The 14,619-nt window shown below is 41.9% G+C and overlaps 1 protein-coding gene across 2 annotated transcripts in view; it reads right to left on the reverse strand.

Annotated features, from left to right (window-relative positions):
• LOC143776620 (histidine--tRNA ligase, cytoplasmic-like) overlaps window positions 1-14,619 on the reverse strand; it is a 62,960-nt gene that overhangs the window by 33,105 nt on the left and 15,236 nt on the right. For both annotated transcript variants that reach the window (XR_013215877.1, XM_077266136.1), the window contains exons 5-8: window positions 12,443-12,538; window positions 10,795-10,914; window positions 9,003-9,110; window positions 6,813-6,911 (exon numbers count right to left, since the gene is read on the reverse strand). Coding sequence is in view for 1 of the 2 variants with exons in the window: in XM_077266136.1 (XP_077122251.1) it covers window positions 6,813-6,911; window positions 9,003-9,110; window positions 10,795-10,914; window positions 12,443-12,538 (423 nt within the window). In the remaining variant the exon portion in view is untranslated. The remainder of the gene's footprint in view (window positions 1-6,812; window positions 6,912-9,002; window positions 9,111-10,794; window positions 10,915-12,442; window positions 12,539-14,619) is intronic.

A 14,619-nucleotide genomic window follows, 5' to 3' on the forward strand; every position in this document is an offset into this window, starting at 1 on the left:
TGCAGCGGATGGAATATTATGCATCTCTTGCATCATTACAAGCGCGCTCAATCATTACACACTTCAGCCGGGCGGCGCTGGAGATTAATATCTGCCCCGCACAGCTTAATCCATAGCTGGCAGAACTGACATTAATTTGTGGCATGCCTACTTTATACTGAGTAATAGTTATGCCTTATAATGATGAATTTGTGATCGCCGTCCTGTGATCAGGAAAGGTCTCCGCAATCACCGGAGATGATTTATTCCGGTGATACACTTTAGGGTACTGTGTCGGACCATATATATGAGGATGTGAGCGGCACTATTGATTGGCTGCCGGCTGGATGAGACTTTCTGCATATTCTGATGCTCGCCTCCTAAGCCCTCACTGGCTTCATGTATTGTAATCATGCATGCAATTATTGATTCACCACCAGTGAAGTACAGCGCTCTTAGGCCAAACATTTGTTATTTTTACCACTTTTATTTTTTTTACTATAGTGTTTTTTTTTTTTAAATTCTGCTTCCTGAACATTATGAGGGCGGCCATCTAACCTGAGGTTCTGTTAAAAACATGCACTCGTATAATCTACAGCAGCTACATGAGCATAGGAAACAATCATGTTTCGTCTATGGGAACATTTTCCAGTTATGTTATGTGATCTGTGCAGAGGTCACTGTGGAGGTAGGAGGAGAAGGGGAGCTGTGACCAGCACAGCTCACCTCCTCCCTCTCCCACCACAGCAAATAGTGTATTATCTAAATTCAGGGGCTACATCAAGTGAATGGAAAACAGTTTGTGGCCTATTTTCTGCTACTATACAATGTATGTAACTGTGGAATTTCCCATGCAATCTTATACCTTTAACCCCTTCACACATGGACATTTTCAGGGATTTTTTCTCCTCCCCGTCTTCAAAGAGCCAGAACTTTTTAATTTTCTGATCAATATAGCTGTATGAGGGGCTTATTCTTCACGGGACAAATTGTACTTTTGAATGACACCATTCATTGTAACATATGATGCACTAGAAAGCAGACAAAAATTCAAGTGCGTTGAAATTGCAAAAAAAAGAGAATTTCACAATTGTTTTTTGGGAGTTTTATTTACCATTCTCACTATATGGACAAAGTGACCTGGCAATATGATTATCCAGGTCAGTACAGGTATGCAGAAAACAAACTTATTTATTAGAAGTAGGATTAACAAGTAAGGAGGAGGTGTTGCATTGTATATTAAGAAAACGTATATCTCCACAGAGATCCAAGCTTCAGAGACTGGTAGCTCTGTAGAAACTTGTTTGGGTAAGAATACAAAGAGAGAAGAACAGAAAGGACACTATTGTTGGGGTTTACTATAGGCCACCTGGAAAGATTGAAGTTATGCATGAACTCTTTTAACATCAGATGTTTCTGATCTCAAAAAAGTACGACATAGTGATTATGGGAGATTTTAACTATCCAAACAGTTGTAGAGAATCTCCCTCAAGCAACAGTACTGGGTACAGAAAATTCTTATCTTCTCTTGCTGACAACTTTATCTTTCAAAAGGTAGAAGAGAAAACAAGAGGATCTTCAATCTTGGACCTAAATGTTACCAACAGGGAGGAAATGGTTGAGGAAGTAAAGGTGGCTGGGAATTTAGGAGGCAGGGATCATGCTATCCTCGAATTTTGGATTACAAGAGGAGGAAGACCAGCAAAGACGCAGACTCTGAGGTTGGACTTCAGAAAGGCAGATTTTAATGGACTCAAATGTTCTAAAGGACAGAAATGTCCAAGAAGATGGGAGATTTTCCTAAATGAAATTCTCACTGCACAATCAGTAAAAATCCCAAAAAGAAGGAAGAATTGGAAGCATTTAAAGAGACCAGGATGGATGAACACAGAACTTAATCACTTGTTAAAAAGGAAAAAAGAAATGTATATCAAATGAGAAGACGGGAGCATATCTAAAGAAGAATATAATGCTGTTTACAGGGAATGCAGGGCAAGCGTTAGTAGGGCTAAATCCAGTAAGTAGTGATGAGCGAGTGTACTCGTTACTTGGTTTTTCCGACCATGCTCGGGTGTACTCAGAGTATTTTGGGCTTTCCTGTAGATTATGTTTTAGTCGCCGCAGCTGCATGATTGATTTGCGGCTGCTAGAACACCTGAACACACGAACACACGCAGGGATTGCCTGTTGTTAGGGCATCTCCACATATATTCAGGCTGTCTAGCAGCCGCAAATCATGCAGCTGCGGTGACTCAAACAATCTACGAGCACGCCCAAAATACTCGGAGAACACCCGAGCATGCTCGGAAAACTAGAGTAACGAGTATACTTGTTCATCGCTAGAAGTAAGGCTTGCAAGGGAGACCAAAAGCAGTAAAAAAGATTTTGGGGGTATGGTAAAAGCAAAAGAAACGTCAAAGATGCAATAGGATTTTTACAGGATGAAAAGGGTGAAGTGGTCAAAAATGATGTGACAGGGTCGAACTTTTAAACTCCTATTAACGGTCAAATCGAAGGATCCACACTATCCATAGAGAGATGGTGAGGGAACACTTACGTAATTTAAATGAATAAAAATCTCCTGATCCAGCTGAATTCCTTCCTATCGTACTGAAAGAGTTATCAGAAAAATTGAAGAACCACTTGCTAGAATCTTTGAAAAATCCTGGAGAACAGTAGAAGTCCCAGAAAATTGGAGAAGGGCAAATGATGTCCCTATCTCCAAAAAAGGAAAGAAAATGGAGCCAGGAAATTACAGGCCAATGAGCCTTTCTTCTATACCAGGAAAGATATTTGAACAGATTATTAAACAGCATTTATGTAAGTACTTGGATAAGAATACAGTAATTAACCAAAGCCAGTGTGGGTTTGTAGCACACAAGTCATGCCAGACTAATCTAATTTCCTTTTATGATGGAATCAGTGATTGGGTGGATCAGGAAAATGCAGAAGATATAGTATATCTCGACTTCAGCAAAGCATTTGTTAAACTATTTCATACTATCCTTCGTGAAAAAATTACCAAGTATGGGACTGACAAGGCTACGGTTAGGTGGATTCATAACTGGCTCAGTGTTCGTACTCAAAGAGTGGTAATAAAATGGTTGCACATCCAATTGGAAGAGTGTTTCAAGTGGGGCACCACAAGGCTCTGTCCTGGCCCTAGTGTTGTTCAACATTTTTATAAGTGATCTAGATAAATTTACTTCAGGTAAACTAATCAAATTTGCAGACAATGCAAAGCTATGTGGGATAGCTAAATGTACCATCACACTAAACAACTTTCCAACGAGAACGACAACGATCCGTGACGTTGCAGCGTCCTGGATAGCGATCTCGTTGAGTTTGACACGCAGCAGCGATCTGGATCCCGCTGTTATATCGCTGGTCGGAGCTAGAAGTCCAGAACTTTATTTGGTCGCTAGATCGGCGTGTATCGTCATGTTTGACAGCAAAAGCAACAAAGCCAGCAATGTTTTTACATGGAGCGTGGACGATAAGCGAGTCGCCGTTTTGTCACTGGATCGTTCCTGCATCGTTCTGGAGTTGCTGTATTTGACGTCTCTACAGCGACCTAACAGCGACGCTCCAGCGATCTAGTTTAGGTCGGATCGTTGTCTATATCGCTGGAGCGTCGCTCAGTGTAACGGTACCTTAACACTAGAGGAGACAGAGAAAGGATTCCGAAGTATCTTGATAAGCTTGAACAATGGGCAGTGACTAATATAATGGTATTTAACAGTGAGGGATGAAAGATTCTACATCTGGACAAGAAAAATGAAAATTAAACAATGGGATGAACAGAACTAAGCAACTAAGTTCACAGACTGCACGAGTCAACAGTGTGATGCAGCAGCAGAAAAAGCAAACAAAGTTCTAGGATGTATTAAAGGTACCGTCACATTAAGCGACGCTGCAGCGATATAGACAACGAGCCGATCCCTGCAGCGTCGCTGTTTAGGTCGCTAGGAGACGTCAGACACCAGCAACAGCAGAACGATGCAGGAGCGATCCAGTGACGTACTTACCGTTCTCGCTGGTTGTTCGCTCCATGAAGAAACATTGCAGGCATCGTTGCTTTTGCTGTCAAACACGACCATACACGCCGATCTGACGACCAAATAAAGTTCTGGACTTCTAGCTCCGACCAGCGATATCACAGCAGGATCCAGATCGCTGCTCCGTGTCAAACACAACGAGATCGCTATCCAGGACGCTGCAACGTCACGGATCGTTGTCGTTCTCGTTGGAAAGTTGTTTAGTGTGAAGGTACCTTAAGAGAAACATACAGTCTAGATGAAGTAAAGTAATTATCCTCCTCTACTCCTCCTTGTTCAGGCCTCATCTGGAATACTGTGTCCAGTTCTGGGCACGACATTTTAAAAAAGACATTGAAAAACTGGAGGAAGTTCACAGAAGAGCTACCAGGATGGTGAGCGGACTGCAAAGTATGTGCTCTGAGGAACGGTTAAAGGATCTGCGAATGTTTAGCTTGCAAAATAGAAGGCCAAGAGGAGACTTAATAGCAGTCTACAAATATCTGAAGGTATGTTACAGTGTAGAGGGATCATCATTATTCTCATTTGCACATGGAAATACGAGAAGCAATGGAATGAAACTGAAAGGGAGAAGGTGCAGATTAGAATTTATGAAAAACATTTTGACAGTGAGGGTGATCAATGAGTGGAACAGGCTGCCACGAGAGGTGGTGAGTTCTCCCTCCATTGAAGTCTTCAAACAGAGGTTAGACAGACATCTGTCTGGGATGGTTTAGTGTCTCCTGCATTGAGCAGGGGGTTGGACATGACCCTGGAGGTCCCTTCCAAGTCTACCATTCTATGTAACATGCATAGTTTTTGAAAATGCATAAAAGAAAAAAAAAAAAAACTCACAAACACATTTCTTGTGTTACCATTTTTACAAGACCCATTTTCATTTTTCGGGATCTACGTCTGTGCAAGGGCTTATTTTTTGTGCCCTGAGCTGACATTTTTACTGATAGTATTTTTGGGTAGATAATGTTTTGATTGCCTCTTATTACATTTTATCGCAGTGTTGAGGCAGCCAAAATAAAGGAATTCTAGGGTTTTTATTTTTTCAGTTTACCGATTGGATAATTTATTATATATTTTGATAGATCAGACTTTTACAAATGCAGTAATACCAAATGTGTATTTTTTTAATAGGGCAAAAGAGGGGCTATTGGAACGTGTATTTTTTTTTTCCGATTTGTAAACATTTTTTTTCCTACTTTTTACTGTATTCAGTAAGCTGTGATTGTCTCATTGCCTGTGCTATACATAGCACTGTAACAGCACAGCTACTGTATGTATAGAGAAAATCAAGATCTTCTATGTACGCCGGCCATAGGCTGGCTTTCACAGGAGGATATCAATGACAGGCACGGCGGTCTTTAACAGACAAAGTCAGGGAGCCGGCATATGATATACCAGAATGTCATGTCAGTAAGGGGTTAAAAGAGCATCTTTCATCACATTTTTCATGTTTGAACTCAACAAACAATAAAATAGTGACTGCAGAGCAGATTTAAACATTTTTTTTTTTTAATTACCTTTCTCTTGCAGAGATATTAGCAATCAAAGTATTTGGCACCTTACGAGTTAACTTTCGTTTATTCAAGTGGGTGTCATCAGATATTTTTCACTAGGGAAGGGTACTTCTGATCTCTGTATAATGCTGACCAATGATAAGGAGGCAGCAAAACAGCAGAAAAAGAACAAGCCCCCAAAATAGCTTAGGCTAGGGTCACATTGCGTTATGTGACCGCGTTTAACGGACTACGTTACACCGCGGCATAACGCGGTGTTAACGTAGTCCGTTAACGCCGCCATAGCCTGTAATGGTGAATGCGTCGCTAGCGCCCGCCCACATTGGGCGGGCGCTAGCGATGTGCCGTCATTTGAGTGACGGACCTCGGACGCTGCTTGCAGCGTCCGCGGCGCGCCCGAGGTCCGTTCCTCGCTAGTGCAGATCGGGGATCTGCGCTAGCGGGGACGCCGAACGCGGACCCTAGAGAAGCATTGCGTTAGCGCAATCCTCTAGCGCTATGCGCTTAACGGATTGCCCTAACGCAATGTGACCCTAGCCTTAGAGAAAGTTTCCTCAAGTGTGTGAGATGTAATGATACATATGTGATCTCCTGGTCTAACCTCCTGTAGGATTAGAACGTGTTGCAATATTACAGCACAGATGACTTGCACCTTCCAGATAAGGTCCCTGAGGGGAAAGGGGCGGAACAGCTGAGTTTAGCTGTGTCACATTACAAACCCTTCCATCAGCTCTTCTACTTTCATTGCACTGTCAGCTCTCCTTTACTACCCTCCCTCCACACACATTGCCTAAAACTTGCTCTAAGCTATGATGGGGACATGTTGCTTCCTTTGGGTGTTACGGCCTGCTTAGAACTGGTCAGCATCATACAAGGCGAAGTACACATCCCCATTGAAAACTATCTGATAACTAAGTTTTTATATCAAAGTGGGTGTTAACTGATTAGGTGTCAAATACTTAGATTGCTAAAAAGTTGTATTCCACTATACATCATCTATGAAATTTTTCATGACAGATCCTTTATAAATCAGCTGACCGTTGGGGTGCTGGGGAGGGACCTCAGCGATCTAACACTGATGTTCCATCACGAGGAAAGGTTATCAATTATGAAAGTAGCGTAAAACCCTTTAATATACAAAATGACACCGGAATTAATTAAATAAGTGTCTATATTAAAAAAATAAAATAGGTTTAACAAACTTGATTCAAACAGTAGATGATTATCTTAATGATAGGTAGAGTGATCAATAGTTTACATTTACCTTTCCCAGCTTGTCAATGGAGGTACACACTGTCCTGAATTTGGCATCCGGAACGCCACATGATGTGAGAATCCCATAGAGAAGTCTCCTGTCATTCACCTTGTAGAAGCCAGAACATCCACTATAAGTATGGCGCCATAAATCATGCACAAGGGCAATAAATCAAAGCAGCTAATCAGCAAATAGATTTTCATCCACCTTATTCCTGAGGTTTACCACAAAAAATACTTCCCCCTGATCCAATAATATTTATTATGGGAATGCTCAGCGGTTAAAGCCTCCATGTACGACCTCTGGAGGAACTATAGTTCATTGTTGCAATAAGTCAATCATAAATCTTAGTAGTTCAACATTCTCGGAGATGCTAGTAGAGGTCACTGGTCAGTAGAGGTCACTGGTCAGTAGAGGTCACTGGTCAGTAGAGGTCATCAGGTCTGTGCTTTAATACACTCAGGTTTTTCCTTTTCTGGCTAAAGTCTGGATTTTGGTATCGGTGTTTGGAATGTCCTATTCATGGTAATAGGACTGTAATACAATGCAAAAAAAGGTTTGTTCATTTTCATCTTAAAAGAGCACCAGGCCTGCCCACAGGTAGTGCCTCGTATCGCACGTCAGCCTCATTCGCAGCTTTGCAGCCGTTCTCCAATACTACCAGTCACACTTTGTGAAAGAAAGCAGAAAGTATAGGAACTTACATGGTGTTTCTGGTTTGGCTTCTTATTAGTGATGAGCAAACGTGTCAGACCCAGATTCCAACGATGTTTAACTTAGTAAGCTGTGTGCTTTTTTTTAATAAAATCAGTGTTTTTTCAGCAGTAGATTATCACTCCAGGACTAGGTGTCTTGTGCCTCTGAGTCAACTGTTCTGTATAGCCCGCCACCACCATGAGCATGCAGCATTCACTATTGAACGCTATGATGTATACAACATTGGATTATGTCCCATCGCTGGCCAATGCCAGCACAGGATGTTCTTTGAAGGCTGAGTTAGTATGCTGTGCACTCTCGTCCCACTCCTATGAACACAGCAGTCTCAGTGTCTCCTATGTGATGAATACACTAGAGTCTCTATGTATCCTGTGTGATGTTCATACAGCAGTCTCAGTATATAACATGATGTATACAGCAGTCTCAGTGTCTCCTATGTGATGAATACAACAGAGTCTGTGTATCCTGTGTGATGTTCGTACAGCAGTCTCAGCATATAACATGATGTATACAGCAGTCTCAGTATTTCCTATGTGATGAATACAGCAGTCTCAGTATATACTACGTAATGTACATAGCAGTCTCAGTGTCTATGTGTGCAGCATTCTGTCACCTACATGATCTATACAGCAGTCTGTCTCCTATATGATATACAGCAGTCTCAGTGTCTACTATGTAATGTATACAGCAGTCTCAGTGTCTCCTATGTGATGTGCATACAGCAGTCGTAGTCTCCTATGTGATGCATATACAGCAATCACGATGTATCCTATGTGATGTATACAAAGCAGTTTCGGTGTCTCCTACGTGATGAATACTGCAGACCTCCCACTGCTTGAGTTTCATGCAATGAAATATACATCCATGTTCAGAACAATTTACTGCCGTGAGTGGTGCTTTACAAAACTTATCATCGGAAAAAGGCAACTGTGCCTCAGACAGATGCAAACCTGGGAAAGCAGCTCCGAGTAGCAACTTCACTGACACACATCACCTAACATCACTCCTCACCAAAGGGAAGCAGTTGCAGCCATTACATTATGGGTGAATTAATTAAACGTTTCACCAAATATTGCATGATATATATTAAGTTGATAATTTTGCAAGGCCAGCGAATGAGGTTATTAATATCCAAACGGCCCATAGAAGAAAAAAAGGTTCTCACCTCTGTGTTAGAGCAAAGATACCTTGTAACCAAAAGTAAAAACATCTGTTCTGTCCAAATATGAGCCAGTCCTGTGTCCATTAAAAGTCTATTAATGTGACATAGTGGTTGGGAGCATCATCAGAGGTGGTGATAATGGCTCTTACAGAAGGTGCTGTGTCAGATCGCTCCAAGAAAATCCCATTTATTACCAATTACACATTCCCCAGAAAGAGCAGAGGATGCAAAACTCTAACAGAATGCACCAGACAAAAAACATATGTATTTAGCTTCATTCCATTAAGTGTGATTTTTATTTGTTTCAGATCAGCACTTACCTTAATAAGAAACCCTCCCAGTTCCAGCTCGCTGAGTATCTCATACATAATCTTCAGACACTCGGCGTCAGGGAGCAGAGGGTCGCAGTGTCCAGCAATGTCAAAATCCTGGCATGAATATGCATGGTGGGATCAATAGAGACAGGCCAAGCGACACATGATAGATGGGGTCACATTTTAAAACTCATACATTTTTAAGTAGGTAAGAGTAATACAAATATTGGTTATATAATGTCGGCTGGTTAGAAAGTATATTATGTACGGAGCTGCGCAATCTATTCACTTCTAACAGGGGCCTGTATGCAGAACGGACCCCCACTCCATGCAGGTCACTATGTATTCAGCTTACGTGGTCTATCTGGTTAATGGCTCACCTTCACTTTACGGCAGTTCTCTTAAGATGCTAAGTATGGAAGCGTGGCCTCAGCCACCCACATTTCAATTAATGCAGAATATCCCCAGCAACCAGTCGGTCAATCTCAATGACTTATTAGTCATCCACATATTCTAATACATGTGTTTGAAACATTCATTTAAAGGAAATCTGTCACCAGGTTTTTGCTACTCTATCTGAGCGCAGCATGATGTAGGGACAGAGACCCCGATTCCAGGGATGTAGGACTTACCGGGCTGCTTGGTGCAGTTTTGATAAAATCATGGTTTATAATACTGAGCTCTATATAACCTGACCCACACCTCTAATTGTCAGATTTCTGTGTACACTCCGCATAGGCAGAAAGCTGCCAATGAATGGAGGGCTCATGAACATGGAGGGCTATAAGGATTATCAATCCACTAGTGATAATTTGTTTACTCTGAAGCAATATCAGATTGCCTGTGTAATCCGGATATGAAGTTTTGTCCAGCTATAGCATGAAATATCTTAGGAGTCCAAGTGTATTCAGTGTTTGACCACCCAGCCTGAGTGACGGCTACAGATTGTACTGAGCAGTGAGAGATTTCAGGAGCAGCAGGGAGGAGGGACACTGAGGAGCTCTCAAACCAGACTAGGTGAAAAGAGCCTGGAGATTAAACCTTCATAAAGGATTACACAGCCATCCTCACAAAGTAAATTCAGCATTCTTACTAAATCTAAGAGATCCATTTACTAATGGAAGCGGTAAGGTAAACTTATCAGGTTGGCCATAAACTTCAGTTACTGATATAATGTAATCAGCCCCTCACAGTTCAGTTATATATCATATCCAATGAATGGAGTGGAGGTCAAGCACTGGCACCTCGCTCCATAATATGGGGCTCAGCAGATCCTGGATTTTTGGGATTGCTAGGAGTCCAGTCGATAATGCACTCCATATATAAGGAATAATGTTCGATTTTTGGAAACCCCCTTTAAGTTGTCAAAATAAATATATGTAATTCTTTGGTGTTCTGTTGTTAATCATCACTATTGCCAATATTCAACCCATTGATTAGGTATACTGTTATCCCTTTACGTTGCAATAGGGACAATTTAACAAAAAATCCCACTATTGATGTACTAGGTTACAATGAAATCTCTAGGTGCAGAGTCAGGAACATTATTGACGAGTTACAATGGATTCATTTATTTTTTTTTTTAGAAATCAATAGTCCACATGAAAACTTTATAATCTATACATCAGAGAAATTTGTGAATAGTGAGAATGAAGGATCAGTCCACGAGGAGAAAGTAGTGGGTTTCCCTAATAAGATGTCTACTACGGATTTGTAAAATATAAATATAAATGACGGCTACTCGCTACTCTTTTATTACAAAAATTGATAACTAATGAGATTATTCCTATGTACTTACACATTGATAAAACTCCCTGTAGCGGCCTCTGCCGGGGTTGTCCCGTCTGTAAACTTTAGAAATCTGGTAGCGTTTTATGTGACCGATCTTATTCATGGCCAAAAATCGTGCAAAGGGAACCTTGTTTAAATAGGGTCAAGGTAATGACGTGTATCTAGTTACGGATATAGAGCGGAGCCACGGCAGAGGCGGCACTATCGCACACACACAAAATAGTGCACCAGGCAAACAATGTTTTGTTTTTGGTTTTTTTTTAACACTTCTCATTGACAATGCAAATACCATAGTTACTGTCGTGTCACACTGCCCACGTGATCTTCATTGGTAAGTACACACTGATTTTTGGTTCACCTTGTATAATGAAGGCGCTAATCTGCAGTACCCAGGAGCATCCACTGGGCGGTGTAGGGAGCCGTGCTATTCCGCTAGGTAGATGGTTTATATCTGGCTGCTGAAAGCTGAGAACAGCTGATCGTTGGGGGGGGGGGGTGTCAAGAATACAACCAATCTGAGATTTATGACTTATCCCAGTATCAATATCATCGTCACGTATAACAAATTTAAAGTGACAGATGTAAGGATCCCCTCACCCCAATATGAGAAATTCCAAATAATAAAGTTATAGGAATTAATTGCTATCTAACATTCTCCCAATTCATTTTCCATACAGTCTCGCATGTAATTCTCTGCCATAAAGCCGGTGCGATGTTAGCCCTCTAATTCAATGTGTCCACTGAAAGCAGATGTATAATTGTAAGCTCAGATGACGTGTGCCTCTTCTGTGTATGAAGTTTTCTCTTTTTCTCCCAGACTCTAATCTTTTCAGATAAGCCCAAACTAAATCAACTATATGTGCCCTGCCAAATGAACTGTTTTCTTGCTGCGATACCTTTTTGCCCAGAAGAGGCTGTTTTGGTTTTGAATTCCTTGGAATTTTATGAAAGCAATAAACTGCACCTGTATGGACCAAACAGCATTGCCTGTGTGAACGCTGCCCAATGCTTAAGCAGCTGAGAGAGTGAATCCCTAGGTCAGAACCTACAGCAGTTGCTTACGAGCTATTTATTTAGATGTTGCTGCTCAACTGCTTCTTAGCTCAGGTGGTCAGACACACGACCCGTCTCCCCAGGTTTAGGTTGTTGTTTTCTCACCCACCACCCCACCATAAGCTGAGCTGCTACTTCTGATTAGCAGCTACGCACATAAATCCAAGCAGTTAACTGAGAACCCATCAGTGAGTTTCTTCTGACATGAGAGTTCATAACTCTTGTCTCTGTTTTTCTGAGCTCCCGAGAGTTGACTTTATGAAAGTTTAGCTCCAACAGGAGCTAAGAAGAAGATAGATAAGAGTTACATTCCCTCCCTTCAGAACAAGCTCACTGATGGATTCTAGGTTACTTCATTCTGCAGCCAGCAATAGCAAGTGAGTCAGAGAGGCTACAGAAGGCTAGGCCAGCACTGATAGACCTCTGGGGGGAATTTACCCTCTGGTGGGCCACAAACTATCATGCCAATAGAGTGGCCAGAGCATTAGTGCGCCCCCATCACTGCATCACTGTTAATGATACAAAAACCCTTTAAAATTCTGCCACTTTAAACAGGATTGTCTGCAGCCAAATGATTAACAGAGGTTTATAGCAAAGGATACAGTGAGATCGTAGCGCAGGGACAGCTGCTCCCCTCCTTGATCCTTCAGGTCATAGATGAGCTTGGAGTCTTCTCCGTATTTCCCAATCAGCGTTTCCTGAAACAGTATTGGCAAGTGGTTAGTCACCGCAAGAAATCTACCAAGAAACATCCTGCGAGATGGTCAAAAAAAAAGCGTGGGGGAAAGTGAGAGACAGATATTAGCGTGAAAAACAGTCCAAACATTGAGATCATGTTCCATTATCCTGACATGAACACGGACAGTTGACACCAAATACTAAAAGTCTGACAACTCATGAATTTACACGGCCCTTGTGACAGACGAAAGGCGATTGTGTCAGGCTCCATCCCAACCAGGCTTAAACAGAATGAATCATCAAAAGAAAAAATATAATGTAGATTTAAAATTTTGTTTTAAAAATGAATGATTATATATTAATAGAAAAATACAAATTGTGACACATTCCCTTTAAAGATCACATTAAGTTGTTGTAGCCCTACATACAATACATTATATATAGGAAATATTATTTCTAGGATGTCTCGGCCCATGAACAATGCGACTTGGACCCTCTTATAGTGTAGCCGTGATTAGGGACATAAGTCTTAATCACTGAATGCAGGTTTTCTATTCCGCATGTGTGTAAAATCCAGCACCAAGCAATGCAGTCTGCCCTTACTAAAATGTGTGAAAGAATGGGTATTTTTAAAGGGAATATGTCAGCAGGTTTTCGCTATGTAATCAGAGAGCAGCACAACATAGGGTGAGAGAGCCTGATTCCTGTGATGTGTCACTTACTGGATTGCTTGCTGTAGTTGTGATAGAATCATTGTCTGTCTAATGTACATGTAGCACAGCTAAGAGTTTTGGGCTGTGTATAACCCCACCCACACCCTTGATTGGCAGCTTCACTGTGAGCTGCCAATCAGTGCTGGGGGCGGGGTTACACAGATTAGCCTGACTGCTGTGCACCAGAGATGTAGTCCTGTAGCGTTAATCTCCTGGTGATATAATACTAATTGTATTGAAACTACAACTACATTCTGCATTCAAGCCCCGGTTTGTTGGTCTTGTGGGGGCATACATCTGAATTTTGAGGAGGTTCGGATATAAGACCTAACAGAACCAACGAACGGGGGCTAGAATGCAGTGTGAAAGCATCGTTGCATCAAGTCTGTTTGTTACATTTCTACTCTCCTAAATATTCTACCATCACTTGTGAGAGGTATTACTGAAAAGAAGAAGGAACCTATCAACTGAGCCTTGAAATGTTATAGAGCGAGGTCACCAAGTGCCGGGGAGCAGAGAGCATAAAGGTCACCAATGTTCTTCTGACACCATAACTGCAGAGTCCACACTTCCTATGGTATTAACATCGGAAACTGTGGACCAGGAGCTTTAGGACATGGGCTTCCATGGCCGAGCAGCTGCATGCAGCGTTACATCACCATCGCAATGCCAACTGTTGGATGGAGTGGTGTAAAGCTGTGGCCAATGGACTCTGGAATAGTCGAAAAGTGTTCTGTGGAGTGATGAAACACTCTTCTCTACCTGATGTCTGATTGGAGAGTCTGAGATGGGTGAAGACCATGAGACCTTTACCCATCTGTTTGTATTGTGCCAACTATAAAGTTTGGTTGAGGTGGGATAATGCTGTGGGGTTGTTCTCCAAGGGTCCCAAGGCCTCTACTTCTGGTGGAGAGAATTCTTTCCGCACACCAAGACACTTTGGACACTTGAAGCTGCCAGCTTTGTGGGAACAGTTTGGAGACGGCCCTTTTCTGTTCTCCACGACCCTGCCCTAGTTCACACGATCCATAAACACACGGTTGAGGGCGTTTGATGTGGAAAAACTTGACCGCAGAGAGCCCGAACCTCAACCCCATCCAACACCTTTAGAATGAACTAGAATGGAGACTGAGCCTGGCCTCTCCTCCAACATCAATGTCTGACCTCACAAATGTTCTTCTGGATCAATGGCCAAAAATTCCCACAGACACTGCTGAAATCTTGAAGAAACCATTCCCAAAAGAATGGAAGCTGTAGTAGCTTCAACATGGAGACCAACTTCATATTAATGTCTATGGATTTAGTTAGGATGTCATCTTTTCTATATAGCTTTCCTGAGGCAGGTGTGAAACAGTAAGGTCTTGGTCCTGCTCTGCCGCCATATATTT

This window comes from Ranitomeya variabilis, chromosome 5, assembly GCF_051348905.1.
Source record: "Ranitomeya variabilis isolate aRanVar5 chromosome 5, aRanVar5.hap1, whole genome shotgun sequence".
Lineage (NCBI taxonomy): Eukaryota > Metazoa > Chordata > Amphibia > Anura > Dendrobatidae > Ranitomeya > Ranitomeya variabilis.